Below are 20,932 nucleotides of genomic sequence, written 5' to 3'. Positions count from 1 at the left end.
TGTACTTCGTTCAGTTACGTATTGCTCAAATGTCTATATGGACACACTGACCTTGCAGTTGGTCAGCTGGTAGCAGCGCGAGCGCAGGAACACAACTTCATGGGGCGGTTCGTCGAAGGCTGCCTGTCGGGGGATGTTAGTGCGGGGGTAGGCCAGGCGTAGGCGGCTGCCCTCCAGGGTGGCATACACAGAGTGGGTGAGCGACGGGTGGTAGGTCTCTGGGTCGTACACGGGCATCTCGTTCATCCAGCCCTAGAATGCATGGAGGATGTTATAGTACAGGTTTGGGTTGTGTCTGGAATGGCACCCTATTCCCTATATAGTGCACTCCTTTTGACCAGGGCCCATAGGGGCTTACAGTGAACAAGAGCATTTCACCCAACACTTTCCCTAAGAGGAAAAATGGTGTTTCCGTGCTCCAACAGCAGGAGAAGAGGTGGACACATAAGAGGTAATGGCGCGACACTCTCTTTATTTTATTGAATACTTCTGTGCTGTTTTTACTTCTGTTTTTTAGTTTTAATACATTTGCAAACATTTATAAAAAACTGTTTTCTCTTTGTCATTATAGAGTATTGTGTGTAGATTGATGAGGACATTGTTTTATTTAATCCATTTTAGAATAAGGCGGTAACCTGACAAGATTTTTCAAAAGTCAAGGGGTCTGAATACTTTCCAAATGCATCGTATCTATCACAGGATATACATGTCTTATCTATCACAGGATATACATGTCTTATCTATCCCAGGATATACATGTCTTATCTATCCCAGGATATACATGTCTTATCTATCCCAGGATATACATGTCTTATCTATCACAGGATATACATGTCTTATCTATCACAGGATATACATGTCTTATCTATCCCAGGATATACATGTCTTATCTATCCCAGGATATACATGTCTTATCTATCACAGGATATACATGTCTTATCTATCCCAGGATATACATGTCTTATCTATCCCAGGATATACATGTCTTATTCATCACAGGATATACATGTCTTATCTATCACAGGATATACATGTTTTATCTATCACAGGATGTACATGTTTTATCTATCACAGGATGTACATCACAGGATATACATGTCTTATATATCACAGGATATACATGTCTTATCTATCCCACAGGATATACATGTCTTATATATATACATGTCAGGATATACATGTCTTATCTATCCCAGGATATACATGTCTTATCTATCCCAGGATATACATGTCTTATCTATCCCAGGATATACATGTCTTATCTATCCCAGGATATACATGTCTTATCTATCCCAGGATATACATGTCTTATCTATCCCAGGATATACATGTCTTATCTATCCCAGGATATACATGTCTTATCTATCACAGGATATACATGTCTTATCTATCCCAGGATATACATGTCTTATCTATCCCAGGATATACATGTCTTATCTATCCCAGGATATACATGTCTTATCTATCACAGGATATACATGTCTTATCTATCACAGGATATACATGTCTTATCTATCCCAGGATATACATGTCTTATCTATCCCAGGATATACATGTCTTATCTATCACAGGATATACATGTCTTATCTATCACAGGGACTGGCTCTATACATGTCTTATCTATCACAGGATATACATGTCTTATCTATCACAGGATATACATGTCTTATCTATCCCAGGATATACATGTCTTATCTATCACAGGGGACTGGCTCTATACATGTCTTATCTATCACAGGATATACATGTCTTATCTATCACAGGATATACATGTCTTATCTATCACAGGATATACATGTCTTATCTATCACAGGATATACATGTCTTATCTATCACAGGATATACATGTCTTATCTATCACAGGGGACTGGCTCTATACATGTCTTATCTATCACAGGATATACATGTCTTATCTATCACAGGATATACATGTCTTATCTATCACAGGGGACTGGCTCTATACATGTTTTATCTATCGCAGGGGACTGGCTCTATACATGTTTTATCTATCGCAGGATATACATGTCTTATCTATCACAGGAGACTGGCTCTATACATGTCTTATCTATCGCAGGGGACTGGCTCTATACATGTCTTATCTATCACAGGGGACTGGCTCTATACATGTTTTATCTATCACAGGAGACTGGCTCTATACATGTTTTATCTATCACAGGAGACTGGCTCTATACATGTCTTATCTATCACAGGGGACTGGCTCTATACATGTCTTATCTATCACAGGAGACTGGCACTATACATGTCTTATCTATCACAGGAGACTGGCACTATACATGTCTTATCTATCACAGGATATACATGTCTTATCTATCCCAGGATATACATATTTTATCTATCCCAGGATATACGTATCTTATCTATCCCAGGATATACATGTCTTATCTATCCCAGGATATACTATGTCTTATCTATCCCAGGATATACATGTCTTATCTATCACAGGATATACATGTCTTATCTATCCCAGGATATGCATATCTTATCTATCCCAGGACCATGTCTTATCTGTCAGGATATGCATGTCTTATCTATCCCAGGATATGCATGTCTTATCTATCCCAGGATATACATGTCTTATCTATCACAGGATATACATGTCTTATCTATCACAGGATATACATGTCTTATCTATCCCAGGATATACATGTCTTATCTATCCCAGGATATACATGTCTTATCTATCCCAGGATATACATGTCTTATCTATCCCATGTCCTATCTATCTGGATATACATGTCTTATCTATCACATGATATACATGTCTTATCTATCACATACATGTTTTATCTGTCGCAGGGACTGGCTCTATACATGTTTATCTATCACAGGATATACATGTTCCTATCTATACACATCTATCTGGATATACATGTTTATCTATCACAGGGGACTGGCTCTATACATATACATGTTTTATCTATCACGGGAGACTGGCTCTAGGGGGACTGGCTCTATATGTCTTATCTATCACAGTTATACATGTCTTATCTATCACAGGAGACTGGCAGTCTTATCTATCACAGGGGATATACATGTCTTATCTATCTGGGATATGCAGCATGTCTTATCTATCACAGGATTATCTATCACAGGAGACTGGCTCTATACATGTCTTATCTATCACAGGGGACTGGCTCTATACATGTCTTATCTATCACAGGATATACATGTTTTATCTATCTGCAGGATATACATGTCTTATCTATCACAGGGGACTGGCTCTATACATGTTTTATCTATCACAGGGGACTGGCTCTATACATGTTTATCCCTATCACAGGAGACTGGCTCATACATGTTTCTATCACAGGGGACTGGCTCTATACATGTCTTATCTATCACAGGGGACTGGCTCTATACATGTCTTATCTATCACAGGATGGCTCTATACATGTCTTATCTATCACAGGATATACATGTCTTATCTATCACAGGACTACTGTCTTATCTATCACAGGATATACATGTCTTATCTATCACAGGGACTACATGTCTTATCTATCACAGGGACTGGCTCTATACATGTCTTATCTATCACAGGATATACATGTCTTATCTATCACAGGATATACATGTCTTATCTATCACAGGGACTGGCTCTATACATGTTTTATCTATCGCAGGGGACTGGCTCTATACATGTTTTATCTATCGCAGGATATACATGTCTTATCTATCTGGAGACTGGCTCTATACATGTCTTATCTATCACAGGGACTGGCTCTATACATGTCTTATCTATCACAGGACTATACATGTTTTATCTATCACAGGAGATATACATGTCTTATCTATCACAGGAGACTGGCTCTATACATGTCTTATCTATCACAGGATACTTTATGTCTTATCTATCACATCTTATGATCTATCACAGGAGACTGGCTCTATACATGTCTTATCTATCACAGGAGACATGTTTATCTATCGCAGGATATACATGTCTTATACATGTCTTATCTATCACAGGGGACTGGCTCTATACATGGATTTTATCTATCGTCAGGATATACATGTCTTATCTATCACAGGAGACTGACACTATACATGTCTTATCTATCACAGGATATACATGTTTTATCTATCACAGGATATACATGTCTTATCTATCACAGGGACTGGCTCTATACATGTCTTATCTATCACAGGGGACTGGCTCTATACATGTCTTATCTATCACAGACTGGCTCTATACATGTTTATCTATCACAGGAGACTGGCTCTATACATGTTTTATCTATCACAGGATATACATGTCTTATCTATCACATAACTATACATGTCTTATCTATCACAGGGGACTGGCACTTTATACATGTCTTATCTATCGCAGGGGACTGGCTCTATACATGTTTTATCTATCACAGGGGACTGGCTCTATACATGTTTTATCTATCGCAGGATATACATGTCTTATCTATCTATACATGTCTTATCTATCACACTGGCTCTATACATGTCTTATCTATCACAGGAGACTGACACTATACATGTCTTATCTATCACAGGATATACATGTCTTATCTATCACAGGATATACATGTCTTAACTATCACAGGGGACTGGCTCTATACATGTCTTATCTATCACAGGATATACATGTCTTATCTATCACATAATATACATGTCTTATCTATCACAGGGGACTGGCTCTATACATGTTTTATCTATCGCAGGGGACTGGCTCTATACATGTTTTATCTATCGCAGGATATACATGTTTTATCTATCGCAGGATATACATGTCTTATCTATCACAGGAGACTGGCTCTATACATGTCTTATCTATCGCAGGGGACTGGCTCTATACATGTCTTATCTATCACAGGATATACATGTCTTATCTATCACAGGGGACTGGCTCTATACATGTCTTATCTATCACAGGTGACTGGCTCTATACATGTCTTATCTATCTGGGGACTGGCTCTTATACATGTCTTATGTCTTATCATGTCTTATCTATCACAGGGGGACTGGCTCTATACATGTCTTATCTATCACAGGATATACATGTCTTATCTATCACAGGATATACATGTCTTATCTATCACAGGGACTTAGCTCTATACATGTCTTATCTATCCACCCAGGATATACATGTCTTATCTATCACATAATATACATGTCTTATCTATCACAGGAGACTGGCTCTATACATGTTTTATCTATCGCAGGGGACTGGCTCTATACATGTTTTATCTATGTAGGACTATACATGTCTTATCCTCACAGGAGATATACATGTCTTATCTATCACAGGAGACTGGCTCTATACATGTCTTATCTATCGCAGGGGACTGGCTCTATACATGTCTTATCTATCACAGGATATACATGTCTTATCTATCACAGGATATACATGTCTTATCTATCACAGGATATACATGTCTTATCTATCACAGGGGACTGGCTCTATACATGTCTTATCTATCACAGGACATGTCTTATCTATCACAGGATATACATGTCTTATCTATCATCACAGGGGACTGGCTCTATACATGTTTATCTATCACAGGGGACTGGCTCTATACATGTTTTATCTATCACAGGGGACCGGCTCTATACATGTCTTATCTATCGCAGGGGACTGGCTCTATACATGTTTTATCTATCGCAGGATATACATCTATATACATGTCTTATCTACAGGGAGACTGGCTCTATACATGTCTTATCTATCACAGGGACTGGCTCTATACATGTTTATCTATCACAGGAGACTGGCTCTATACATGTTTTATCTATCACAGGAGTCTTATCTATCACAGGGGACTATCTACATGTCTTATCTATCACAGGGACTGGCTCTATACATGTCTTATCTATCCACAGGGACTGGCACTATGCTTGTCTTATCTATCACAGGACTGGCTCTATACATGTCTTATATCACAGGGACTGGCACTATACATGTCTTATCTATCACAGGGGACTGGCTCTATACATGTTTTATCTATCACAGGATATACATGTCTTATCTATCACAGGATATACATGTCTTATCTATCGCAGGGGGACTGGCTCTATGCTATGTCTTATCTATCACAGGAGACTGGCACTATACATGTCTTATCTATCACATAATATACATGTCTTATCTATCACAGGGGACTAGCTCTATACATGTTTATCTATCGCAGGAGACTGGCACTATACATGTTTTATCTATCACAGGAGACTGGCACTATACATGTTTTTATCTATCACAGGATGGCTCTTATACATGTTTTATCTATCACAGGATATACATGTCTCTATACATGTCTTATCTATCGCAGGGGACTGGCTCTATATACATGTCTTATCTATCACAGGATATACATGTCTTATCTATCACAGGATGGCTCATACATGTCTTATCTATCTGGGGGACTGGCTCTATACATGTCTTATCTATCACAGGGGATACATGGCTCTATCGTGTGAGGATGTCTTATCTATCACAGGGGACTGGCTCTATACATGTCTTATCTATCACAGGACTGGCTCTATACATGTCTTATCTATCTGGATATACATGTCTTATCTATCACAGGGGACTGTCTCTATACATGTCTTATCTATCACAGGAGACTGGCTCTATACATGTCTTATCTATCGCAGGACTGGCTCTATACATGTCTTATCTATCACAGGATACTGGCTCTATACATGTCTTATCTATCACAGGGGACTGGCTCTATACATGTCTTATCTATCACAGGAGACTGACACTATACATGTCTTATCTATCGCAGGATATACATGTCTTATCTATCACAGGAGACTGGCTCTATACATGTCTTATCTATCGCAGGGGACTGGCTCTATACATGTCTTATCTATCACAGGATATACATGTCTTATCTATCACAGGATATACATGTCTTATCTATCACAGGGGACTGGCTCTATACATGTCTTATCTATCACAGGGGACTGGCTCTATACATGTCTTATCTATCACAGGGGACTGGCTCTATACATGTCTTATCTATCACAGGGGACTGGCTCTATACATGTCTTATCTATCACAGGGGACTGGCTCTATACATGTCTTATCTATCACAGGATATACATGTCTTATCTATCACAGGATATACATGTCTTATCTATCACAGGGGACTGGCTCTATACATGTTTTATCTATCGCAGGGGACTGGCTCTATACATGTTTTATCTATCGCAGGATATACATGTCTTATCTATCACAGGAGACTGGCTCTATACATGTCTTATCTATCGCAGGGGACTGGCTCTATACATGTCTTATCTATCACAGGGGACTGGCTCTATACATGTTTTATCTATCACAGGAGACTGGCTCTATACATGTTTTATCTATCACAGGAGACTGGCTCTATACATGTCTTATCTATCACAGGGGACTGGCTCTATACATGTCTTATCTATCACAGGAGACTGGCACTATACATGTCTTATCTATCACATCACAGGGGACTGGCTCTATACATGTCTTATCTATCATGTCTTATCATCACAGGAGACTATACATGTCTTATCTATCACAGGATATACATGTCTTATCTATCACAGGATATGCATGTCTTATCTATCACAGGATATACATGTCTTATCTATCACATAATATACATGAGACTGGCTCTATACATGTCTTATCTATCACAGGAGACTATACATGGCATGTCTTATCTATCACAGGAGACTGTCTTATCTTATCTATCGCAGGGACTGGCTCTATACATGTCTTATCTATCACATCATGTCAGGATATACATGTCTTATCTATCACAGGGGACTGGGAGACTGGCTCTATACATGTCTTATCTATCACAGGGGACTGGCTCTATACATGTCTTATCTATCACAGGGGACTGGCTCTATACATGTCTTATCTATCACAGGGGACTGCCTATACATGTCTTATCTATCACAGGATGTCTTATCTATCACAGGATATACATGTCTTATCTATCACAGGGGACTGGCTCTATACATGTTTTATCTATCACAGGGGACTGGCACTATACATGTTTTATCTATCAGGATATACATGTCTTATCTATCACAGGAGACTGGCTCTATACATGTCTTATCTATCGCAGGGGGACTGGCTCTATACATGTCTTATCTATCACAGGGGACTGGCTCTATACATGTTTTATCTATCACAGGAGACTGGCACTATACATGTCTTATCTATCACAGGAGACTGGCTCTATACATGTCTTATATCTATCACAGGAGACTGGCACTATACATGTCTTATCTATCACAGGGACTGGCTCTATACATGTTTTATCTATCACAGGAGACTGGCTCTATACATGTCTTATCTATCACAGGAGACTGGCACTATACATGTCTTATCTATCACAGGGGACTGGCTCTATACATGTTTTATCTATCGCAGGATATACATGTCTTATCTATCACAGGAGACTGACACTATACATGTCTTATCTATCACAGGATATACATGTCTTATCTATCACAGGAGACTGGCACTATACATGTCTTATCTATCACAGGGGACTGGCTCTGACATGTTTTATCTATCGCAGGATATACATGTCTTATCTATCACAGGAGACTGGCTCTACATACATGTCTTATCTATCGCAGGGGACTGCCTCTATACATGTCTTATCTATCACAGGAGACTGGCTCTATACATGTCTTATCTATCACAGGGGACTGTCTCTATACATGTTTTATCTATCACAGGAGACTGGCTCTATACATGTCTTATCTATCACAGGGGACTGGCTCTATACATGTCTTATCTATCGCAGGGGACTGGCTCTATACATGTCTTATCTATCACAGGAGACTGGCTCTATACATGTCTTATCTATCACAGGAGACTGGCACTATACATGTCTTATCTATCACAGGGGACTGGCTCTATACATGTTTTATCTATCACAGGAGACTGGCACTATACATGTCTTATCTATCGCAGGGGACTGGCTCTATACATGTCTTATCTATCACAGGATATACATGTCTTATCTATCACAGGATATACATGTCTTATCTATCACAGGACTGGCTCTATACATGTCTTATCTATCACAGGGGACTGGCTCTATACATGTCTTATCTATCACAGGAGACTGGCACTATACATGTCTTATCTATCACAGGAGACTGGCACTATACATGTCTTATCTATCACAGGGGACTGGCTCTATACATGTTTTATCTATCACAGGATATACATGTCTTATCTATCACAGGATATACATGTCTTATCTATCACAGGGGACTGGCTCTATACATGTCTTATCTATCGCAGGGGACTGGCTCATGTTTTATCTATCGCAGGATGTTTATCTATCACAGGAGACTGGCTCTATACATGTCTTATCTATCACAGGGACTGGCTCTATACATGTTTATCTTTCACAGGGGACTGGCTCTATACATGTTTTATCTATCACAGGAGACTGGCTCTATACATGTTTTATCTATCACAGGAGACTGGCTCTATACATGTCTTATCTATCACAGGGGACTGGCTCTATACATGTCTTATCTATCACAGGAGACTGGCTCTATACATGTCTTATCTATCACAGGGGACTGGCTCTATACATGTCTTATCTATCACAGGATATACATGTCTTATCTATCACAGGATATACATGTCTTATCTATCACAGGATATGCATGTCGTATCTATCACAGGATATACATGTCTTATCTATCACAGGAGACCGGCTCTATACATGTCTTATCTATCACAGGATATACATGTCTTATCTATCACAGGACTGGCTCTATACATGTTTATCTATCAGGATATACATGTCTTATCTATCACAGGAGACTGGCTCTATACATGTCTTATCTATCACAGGGGACTGGCTCTATACATGTCTTATCTATCACAGGGGACTGGCTCTATACATGTCTTATCTATCACAGGGGACTGGCTCTATACATGTTTTATCTATCACAGGGGACTGGCTCTATACATGTCTTATCTATCACAGGAGACTGGCTCTATACATGTTTTATCTATCACAGGAGACTGGCACTATACATGTCTTATCTATCACAGGGACTGGGTTTTATCTATCACAGGAGACTGGCACTATACATGTCTTATCTATCACAGGAGACTGGCTCTATACATGTTTTATCTATCACAGGAGACTCACTATACATGTCTTATCTATCACAGGGGACTGGCTCTATACATGTTTTATCTATCACAGGAGACTGGCTCCATACATGTTTTATCTATCACAGGAGACTGGCTCTATACATGTCTTATCTATCACAGGGGACTGGCTCTATACATGTTTTATCTATCGCAGGATATACATGTCTTATCTATCACAGGAGACTGACACTATACATGTCTTATCTATCACAGGGGACTGGCTCTATACATGTCTTATCTATCACAGGAGACTGGCACTATACATGTCTTATCTATCACAGGGGACTGGCTCTATACATGTTTTATCTATCGCAGGATATACATGTCTTATCTATCACAGGAGACTGGCTCTATACATGTCTTATCTATCACAGGGGACTGCCTCTATACATGTCTTATCTATCACAGGAGACTGGCTCTATACATGTCTTATCTATCACAGGGACTGTCTCTATACATGTTTTATCTATCACAGGAGACTGGCTCTATACATGTCTTATCTATCGCAGGGACTGGCTCTATACATGTCTTATCTATCGCAGGGGACTGGCTCTATACATGTCTTATCTATCACAGGGGACTGGCTCTATACATGTCTTATCTATCACAGGAGACTGGCACTATACATGTCTTATCTATCACAGGGGACTGGCTCTATACATGTTTTATCTATCACAGGGGACTGGCACTATACATGTCTTATCTATCACAGGGGACTGGCTCTATACATGTTTTATCTATCACAGGATGCATATACATGTCTTATCTATCACAGGAGACTGGCTCTATACATGTTTTATCTATCACAGGAGACTGGCTCTATACATGTCTTATCTATCACAGGGGACTGGCTCTATACATGTTTTATCTATCACAGGAGACTGGCTCCATACATGTTTTATCTATCACAGGGACTGGCTCTATACATGTCTTATCTATCACAGGGGACTGGCTCTATACATGTTTTATCTATCATGTCTTATCTATCACAGGACTGGCTCTATACATGTCTTATCTATCACAGGAGACTGGCACTATACATGTCTTATCTATCACAGGGGACTGGCTCTATACATGTTTTATCTATCGTATACATGTATCTATCACAGGAGACTGGCTCTATACATGTCTTATCTATCTGCCTCTATACATGTCTTATCTATCATGTCTTATCTATCACAGGAGACTGGCTCTATACATGTCTTATCTATCACAGGAGACTGGCTCTATACATGTCTTATCTATCACAGGGGACTGGCTCTATACATGTCTTATCTATCACAGGATGGCTCTATACATGTCTTATCTATCACAGGAGACTGGCTCTATACATGTCTTATCTATCACAGGGACTGGCTCTATACATGTCTTATCTATCACAGGGACTGGCTCTATACATGTCTTATCTTATCTATCAGTCTTATCTATCACAGGACTGGCTCTATACATGTTTTATCTATCACAGGACTGGCTCTATACATGTCTTATCTATCACAGGATATACATGATCTGGCATGTCTTATCTATCACAGGAGACTGGCTCTATACATGTCTTATCTATCGCAGGAGACTGGCTCTATACATGTCTTATCTATCACAGGATATACATGTCTTATCTATCAGGATATACATGTCTTATCTATCACAGGGGACTGGCACTATACATGTCTTATCTATCACAGGGGACTGGCTCTATACATGTCTTATCTATCACAGGGGACTGGCTCTATACATGTCTTATCTATCACAGGGGACTGGCTCTATACATGTCTTATCTATCACAGGGGACTGGCTCTATACATGTCTTATCTATCACAGGATATACATGTCTTATCTATCACAGGATATACATGTCTTATCTATCACAGGGGACTGGCTCTATACATGTCTTATCTATCACAGGGGACTGGCTCTATACATGTTTTATCTTAGGATATACATGTCTTATCTACAGGGGACTGGCTCTATACATGTCTTATCTATCACAGGGGACTGGCTCTATACATGTCTTATCTATCACAGGGGACTGGCTCTATACATGTTTTATCTATCACAGGAGACTGGCTCTATACATGTTTTATCTATCACAGGAGACTGGCTCTATACATGTCTTATCTATCACAGGGGACTGGCTCTATACATGTCTTATCTATCACAGGAGACTGGCACTATACATGTCTTATCTATCACAGGGGACTGGCTCTATACATGTTTTATCTATCACAGGAGACTGGCTCCATACATGTTTTATCTATCACAGGAGACTGGCTCTATACATGTCTTATCTATCACAGGGGACTGGCTCTATACATGTTTTATCTATCGCAGGATATACATGTCTTATCTATCACAGGAGACTGACACTATACATGTCTTATCTATCACAGGGGACTGGCTCTATACATGTCTTATCTATCACAAGAGACTGGCACTATACATGTCTTATCTATCACAGGGGACTGGCTCTATACATGTTTTATCTATCGCAGGATATACATGTCTTATCTATCACAGGAGACTGGCTCTATACATGTCTTATCTATCGCAGGGGACTGCCTCTATACATGTCTTATCTATCACAGGAGACTGGCTCTATACATGTCTTATCTATCACAGGGGACTGTCTCTATACATGTTTTATCTATCACAGGAGACTGGCTCTATACATGTCTTATCTATCGCAGGGGACTGGCTCTATACATGTCTTATCTATCGCAGGGGACTGGCTCTATACATGTCTTATCTATCACAGGAGACTGGCTCTATACATGTCTTATCTATCACAGGAGACTGGCACTATACATGTCTTATCTATCACAGGGGACTGGCTCTATACATGTTTTATCTATCACAGGAGACTGGCACTATACATGTCTTATCTATCGCAGGGGACTGGCTCTATACATGTCTTATCTATCACAGGATATACATGTCTTATCTATCACAGGATATACATGTCTTATCTATCACAGGGGACTGGCTCTATACATGTCTTATCTATCACAGGGGACTGGCTCTATACATGTCTTATCTATCACAGGGGACTGGCTCTATACATGTCTTATCTATCACAGGGGACTGGCTCTATACATGTCTTATCTATCACAGGGGACTGGCTCTATACATGTCTTATCTATCACAGGATATACATGTCTTATCTATCACAGGATATACATGTCTTATCTATCACAGGGGACTGGCTCTATACATGTTTTATCTATCGCAGGGGACTGGCTCTATACATGTTTTATCTATCGCAGGATATACATGTCTTATCTATCACAGGAGACTGGCTCTATACATGTCTTATCTATCGCAGTGGACTGGCTCTATACATGTCTTATCTTTCACAGGGGACTGGCTCTATACATGTTTTATCTATCACAGGAGACTGGCTCTATACATGTTTTATCTATCACAGGAGACTGGCTCTATACATGTCTTATCTATCACAGGGGACTGGCTCTATACATGTCTTATCTATCACAGGAGACTGGCTCTATACATGTCTTATCTATCACAGGGGACTGGCTCTATACATGTCTTATCTATCACAGGATATACATGTCTTATCTATCACAGGATATACATGTCTTATCTATCACAGGATATGCATGTCTTATCTATCACAGGATATACATGTCTTATCTATCACAGGAGACTGGCTCTATACATGTCTTATCTATCACAGGAGACTGGCACTATACATGTCTTATCTATCACAGGGGACTGGCTCTATACATGTTTTATCAATCGCAGGATATACATGTCTTATCTATCACAGGAGACTGGCTCTATACATGTCTTATCTATCACAGGGGACTGGCTCTATACATGTCTTATCTATCACAGGGGACTGGCTCTATACATGTCTTATCTATCACAGGGGACTGCCTCTATACATGTCTTATCTATCACAGGGGACTGGCTCTATACATGTCTTATCTATCACAGGAGACTGGCACTATACATGTTTTATCTATCACAGGAGACTGGCACTATACATGTCTTATCTATCACAGGGGACTGGCTCTATACATGTTTTATCTATCACAGGAGACTGGCACTATACATGTCTTATCTATCACAGGAGACTGGCTCTATACATGTTTTATCTATCACAGGAGACTGGCACTATACATGTCTTATCTATCACAGGGGACTGGCTCTATACATGTTTTATCTATCACAGGAGACTGGCTCCATACATGTTTTATCTATCACAGGAGACTGGCTCTATACATGTCTTATCTATCACAGGGACTGGCTCTATACATGTTTTATCTATCGCAGGATATACATGTCTTATCTATCACAGGAGACTGACACTATACATGTCTTATCTATCACAGGGGACTGGCTCTATACATGTCTTATCTATCACAGGAGACTGGCACTATACATGTCTTATCTATCACAGGGGACTGGCTCTATACATGTTTTATCTATCGCAGGATATACATGTCTTATCTATCACAGGAGACTGGCTCTATACATGTCTTATCTATCGCAGGGGACTGCCTCTATACATGTCTTATCTATCACAGGAGACTGGCTCTATACATGTCTTATCTATCACAGGGGACTGGCTCTATACATGTTTTATCTATCACAGGAGACTGGCTCTATACATGTCTTATCTATCGCAGGGGACTGGCTCTATACATGTCTTATCTATCGCAGGGGACTGGCTCTATACATGTCTTATCTATCACAGGGGACTGGCTCTATACATGTCTTATCTATCACAGGAGACTGGCACTATACATGTCTTATCTATCACAGGGGACTGGCTCTATACATGTTTTATCTATCACAGGAGACTGGCACTATACATGTCTTATCTATCACAGGGGACTGGCTCTATACATGTTTTATCTATCACAGGAGACTGGCACTATACATGTCTTATCTATCACAGGAGACTGGCTCTATACATGTTTTATCTATCACAGGAGACTGGCACTATACATGTCTTATCTATCACAGGGGACTGGCTCTATACATGTTTTATCTATCACAGGAGACTGGCTCCATACATGTTTTATCTATCACAGGAGACTGGCTCTATACATGTCTTATCTATCACAGGGGACTGGCTCTATACATGTTTTATCTATCGCAGGATATACATGTCTTATCTATCACAGGAGACTGACACTATACATGTCTTATCTATCACAGGGGACTGGCTCTATACATGTCTTATCTATCACAAGAGACTGGCACTATACATGTCTTATCTATCACAGGGACTGGCTCTATACATGTTTTATCTATCGCAGGATATACATGTCTTATCTATCACAGGAGACTGGCTCTATACATGTCTTATCTATCGCAGGGACTGCCTCTATACATGTCTTATCTATCACAGGAGACTGGCTCTATACATGTCTTATCTATCACAGGGACTGTCTCTATACATGTTTTATCTATCACAGGAGACTGGCTCTATACATGTCTTATCTATCGCAGGGGACTGGCTCTATACATGTCTTATCTATCACAGGGGACTGGCTCTATACATGTCTTATCTATCACAGGGGACTGGCTCTATACATGTCTTATCTATCACAGGAGACTGGCACTATACATGTCTTATCTATCACAGGGGACTGGCTCTATACATGTTTTATCTATCACAGGAGACTGGCACTATACATGTCTTATCTATCACAGGGGACTGGCTCTATACATGTTTTATCTATCACAGGGGACCGGCTCTATTGCTCTGGGTTATTGCCTGGTGAGCTTTTTTTGTTTGTTAGTGTTTTTCTCTCACTCAAATAAACTCACCTTATTTTCACTTTCTTACATTGTGTTCACTTGGGCAGTCACAGCTGTTCACTGATGTTTACTTTTGCTGTTGTTGTTTGCAGTTGCTTACCATGAATTTCTCTTAAAGGTGATATGTACATTGACATTCTTTTGTTGTCAGATATTGTGGCAGTTAACTTTCACAGTCAGCAAATCTGTCTCAAATCTGTCTTCCTTCCCTGCTGTAATTGTTCTAGTATAAACCTTCCTAGTATTACCTGAATACTCATTGGTTATTAAGCGCCGTGATTTACTTGTAGTCAAATCTATGGCAGTGAAACCAGAGCTTGGGGCAGCTCTCTACTACCATTTTACACTACTGAGCCAAGTGGAGCTGTACTGGACAGGCATGGTTACACCTCCATCATAGTTGCTGCAACCACACTGGAAAGAACAATATGAAAATACAATATTCAAGCCAGACCAGTACAGGTTGGGTCGGCCCTACAGTGTGAATCAGGTACGTTTCTGTTCCTCTGAGGCAGAACTCGGGCTTAGAGCTTAGGTAACGTAGTCACGCTGTGACATTAATCTGCTTGTTTGGCATGTCTGATTGTTCACCTACTGGACTTGGAAGACACACAGAAATTGATAATAAAAAGATTGTGGGGGCTGTTTTGTTAGACTTCAGTGTGGCCTTTGAATTTATCGATCATAGTCTGCTGCTGGCAAAACGTATGTGTTATGGCTTTACAGCCCCTGCTGTGGATAAAGAGTTACCTATCTAACAGAACATAGAGGGTGTTCTTTAATGGAAGCCTCTCCAACATAATCCAGTAGAATCAGGAATTCCGCAAGGCAGCTGTCAAGGCCCTTACCTTTTTTCAATCTTTACTAATGAATTGCCACTGGCTTTGAGGAAACCTCAGAGTGTCTATGTTTGCGGATGACTCAACATTATACATGTCAGCTACTACAGCGACTGAAATGACTGCAACACTTAACAAAGAGTGTGTGGTAGGAATAAGTTAGTCCTCAATATTTCTAAAACTTAAAGCATTGTATTTGGGACAAATCATTCACTAAACCATAAACCTCAACTAAATCTTGTAATAAATCATGTGGAAATTGAGCAAGTTGAGGTGACTAAACTGCTTGGAGTAACCCTGGATTGTAAACTGTCATGGTCAAAACATATTGATACAACAGTAACTAAGATGGGGAGAAGTATGTCCATGATAAAGCGCTGCTCTACCTTCTTGACAGCACTGTCAACAAGGCAGGTCCCACAGGCCCTAGTTTCTACCTTCTTAACAGCACTGTCAACAAGGCAGGTCCTACAGGCCTAGTTTCTACCTTCTTAACAGCACTGTCGACAAGGCAGGTCTTACAAGCCCTAGTTTCTACCTTCCTAACAGCACTGTCAAAGGCAGGTCCTAGTTTTGTCGCACCTGTTCAGTCGTGTGGTCAGGTGCCACGAAAAAGGATTTAGGAAAATTGCAATTAGTTCAGAATGTGGCAGCATGGCTGGAGAGCTAATATTAATAATATGCATGTCAATCTCTCCTGTCTCAAAGAGGAAGAGAGATTGACTTCATCACGGCTTGTATTTATTTATGTCGAATGCACCAAGCTGTCTGTTTGGCTTATAGCCTTAAAAGCTTCAACCTAATTTGACTGTTTTGCAGTGTTCTACTGAGCTAATTTGTGTTTCTTATGTCTTGGGTTCAGCTTAGAGCCAACTGAATTAATCAAGACAGAAATATCACAGCTGCTACAGCTAATGGACTGGGAGATGGGACACACACACACACACACACACACACACAAACACACACACGCATTTGACCAACAATTATGAAAAACGATACAAAGCACAGAGTGACAACACAGGTGGAAGTCTGCCACGAGGATAGACAGACGTTAAACCACAACCAATCCACAATCAATCCATCAGACTAGCAAGTCAACTGGCCTAGATACAGAGGGTTTAAAACTGGGCTCTGGGGGTTATTAGCACTGCGTAGCTCCAGCTCTAGAAGGCCAAGGGCCAGAGGGAACACAGGGACTTCCTGGGCTACAGTAGACTGACATGGGATCTATCTGGACCGGGCGGCTATAAGCCCCTCATTCCTCACTAATCAAAGGCCAAGGGGCAGAGGATGTACAGGAACTACATGGGTTACAACTGAGGGAGATGGTATGTGTCCCAAATGGCATCCTATCCCCTATGTGGTGCACCACCTTTTAACAGGGCCCTGGTCAAAAGTAGTGCACTACAAAGGGAATAGGCTGCTATTGCGGAAGCAGCCCCATGGCTGTAAGCCCCTCAGTTCTCACTATCCTCTCTAATCAGCACCTAGCCTCATTCACTCACCCATTCACAGAAACACAGGTCTCTACTCCTCCACTCTATAGAGACCAAGACAGTAGTAATGATTGTTACCTTAGATACAGTATGTGGCTCGTGCATTGGTTCATGAGACAGAAATGTATCAACTATAAAAAATATTTAAAAAATTGATGAAAGCCTGTTTTCTTTGTATTTTTAAGGGCTGACCATCTGCCTGCCTGCCTGCCTGCCTGCCTGCCTGCCTGTCTGTCTGTCTGTCTGTCTGTCTGTCTGTCTGTCTGCCTATGTATCTGTCTGTCTCTCTGTGACAATCTATCTGTTCGTCCGTCTGTCTGTGTTGTCCTACTGTAACTCTATCAATCTATGTTACTTGTGTGTGACCACTCCCATATCCTCAAACTCACCTCCAGGACTTCAGCATCTGTGCGCGGCCCACCAACAGGGTCCGAGGGCAGCAGGCTGTTGTCTTGGGACCACCGGGCCCCTGTAGTGCCCCAGGGGGGCAAAGCTCTGGAGCGCGGACGTGGCGTTAACACCAGGACCACCACCAACCCTAACAGGAACCCACATGCTAGCCCCAGGGACAGCCCAGTCACATAGGAGGGCAGAGGGAGCACAAAGAACCCATAGGCAAGTACGCCCACAAACAAGAGCCAGCGGACAGGCACTGAGGCTACAGGAACCCCAGGAATCCTGCCTCGAGCCTGGGGATGGGTTCCTCGATGCTGACCTCTGGTACCAGCTCCACTGGTTCCGACCCCCTGGACCTCTACCACCTGGATGAGGTCTCCGTTGGTGCAGATCTCGTAGAGGCTATCCCCCAGCTGGCTATGGTGCTCTGGGGAAAGTGAGGGCTTCAGAAGGCCCTTCCTGGGTCTCCTTAGTGGGGTTTCACACACACCCAGTTCACTGTCTGTTCCACGTCTGTATCTTACTTGTGTCTCTGTGCTCCCATCTTCAATGTTCAATGGGGTCCCACTCCCACCACCTCCACAGCTACCAAGGGAGGCAGGTGAGTCCCCGACCCCCCCAGACACCTTCTGTTTGGGGCTCCCCGAGCTCGACTCGTCCCCCATCATTTTACCCCACATGCTCATGGGGTCATGTATGGCCTCCGAGAACTTCCTCCGCGTGTCCTCGAACTCAGTCATCAGGGAACTTCCTTTGGGCTCCGTGGGGGAAACGGGGGACGGGGGTGCCATCCAGCTATCATTCCCAAAACCAGCCTCCTGGAGCTTGGGTTGGGTCTGGGTGAACTGCTTCCAGGGGTGCATGTGGAGCTTGGAGTCCGACTTGGAGAGGTAGACCTCGGGCTCGAGGTGGGAGATCTCGGTGGAGAGGGACTTGACCAGGCTGAGGAGGGGTTTGGAGCTTCTCAAGGAACCAGTCTCCTTGGTCTGCAGCTCAGTGGAGGAGGACTTCACCAGGCCGGGGGGTGGTGACGAGGCCATGGCCAGGTCAGCCAGGGAGCCCGGAGAGGAGGGGGAGAGGGGGATGTGGAAGCCCGAGGAGCGGCGTCCCTGGCCTGGCTCCAGCCCCAAACCTAGCCCCAGGCCTGAGTCAAACCTACTGTCCCTGGTCTCCATGACTCCAGTCTTGTCTTTGGAGAAGGCCACGGTAGGGCCCTCCCTGACTCCAGGCTTGTCTTTGGAGAAGGCCACGGTAGGGCCCTCCCTGACTCCAGGCTTGTCTTTGGAGAAGGCCACGGCAGGGCCCTCGCCCTCATCATGGCGCTCCAGAAAGATAAGCTCACTGTCCTCCATGCTGTTCTTCTCTCTGCCTCTGACAGTTTGTAAGACTGTGTTTGTTACTTAATATCCACAGTACTCACATTCAATCTGAAATATAGTTCCATCCCTCTCTCAGTTTTCATGTATGGTCCCTCAAACACAGTGGTTGGCTGTAGGGTAGTAAGACATGGTGCTGGGGTGGTGCTGGGGATCAGTGGGTGCTGCACGGTGAGTAGCATTCACTTCCCCAGTCTGAGTCATCACTCAACCACAGGACTCTGGAGACATGGTGCTGGGGTGGTGCTGGGGATCAGTGGGTGCTGCACGGTGAGTAGCATTCTCTTCCCCAGTCTGAGTCATCACTCAACCACAGGACTCTGGAGACATGGGGAAGAAAGAAAGGCGACATTGAGTGATATTTTCCTATTCATCAAACATCAATCAAAAATGTTATATAACATAAGAATACACTCATATTAGTAACATCACTCTGGTTGAGGATGATGGATGTCAATCATACACACACACACACACACACACACACACACACACACACACACACACACACACACACACACACACACACACACACACACACACACACACACACACACACACACACATCCCTGAAGGAGGACAGTAGAGGTTGTGTCCCAAGTGTAACCATATTCCCTACAGGATGCCATTTGGGACATAACATCAGTGTCTGGGACATAGTGCCCTGCACGTTTCTTCATCCTGGGTATCTGACACTGTCCCCCCCACCCACACCCCACACCGTACAGCACGAGACAGACTGTTCCCACCACACCATCCAACACTAGACAGACTGTTCCCCCCACACCATCCAACACCAGACAGGCTGTTCTCCCACACACCATCCAACACCAGACAGACTGTTTCCCCCTACACCATTCAACACTAGAC

The 20,932-nt window shown here is 42.0% G+C and overlaps 1 protein-coding gene across 1 annotated transcript; it reads right to left on the bottom strand.

The window, feature by feature from the left end:
- Nucleotides 1-33: 33 nt before the first annotated feature.
- LOC135535306 (testis-expressed protein 2-like) lies at nucleotides 34-20,377 on the bottom strand. Its single transcript, XM_064961969.1, has 2 exons — nucleotides 18,680-20,377; nucleotides 34-252 (listed from the first exon to the last, which is right to left on the bottom strand). Exons 1-2 carry the CDS (start codon nucleotides 20,036-20,038, stop codon nucleotides 34-36), a joined length of 1,578 nt encoding a protein of 525 aa, XP_064818041.1. The 5' UTR covers nucleotides 20,039-20,377.
- Between the last annotated feature and the right edge of the window lie 555 nt (nucleotides 20,378-20,932).

Source organism: Oncorhynchus masou, unplaced genomic scaffold, assembly GCF_036934945.1.
Source record: "Oncorhynchus masou masou isolate Uvic2021 unplaced genomic scaffold, UVic_Omas_1.1 unplaced_scaffold_4767, whole genome shotgun sequence".
Taxonomy (NCBI): Eukaryota; Metazoa; Chordata; class Actinopteri; order Salmoniformes; family Salmonidae; genus Oncorhynchus; species Oncorhynchus masou.
This window is presented reverse-complemented; position numbering and strand designations above follow the sequence as displayed.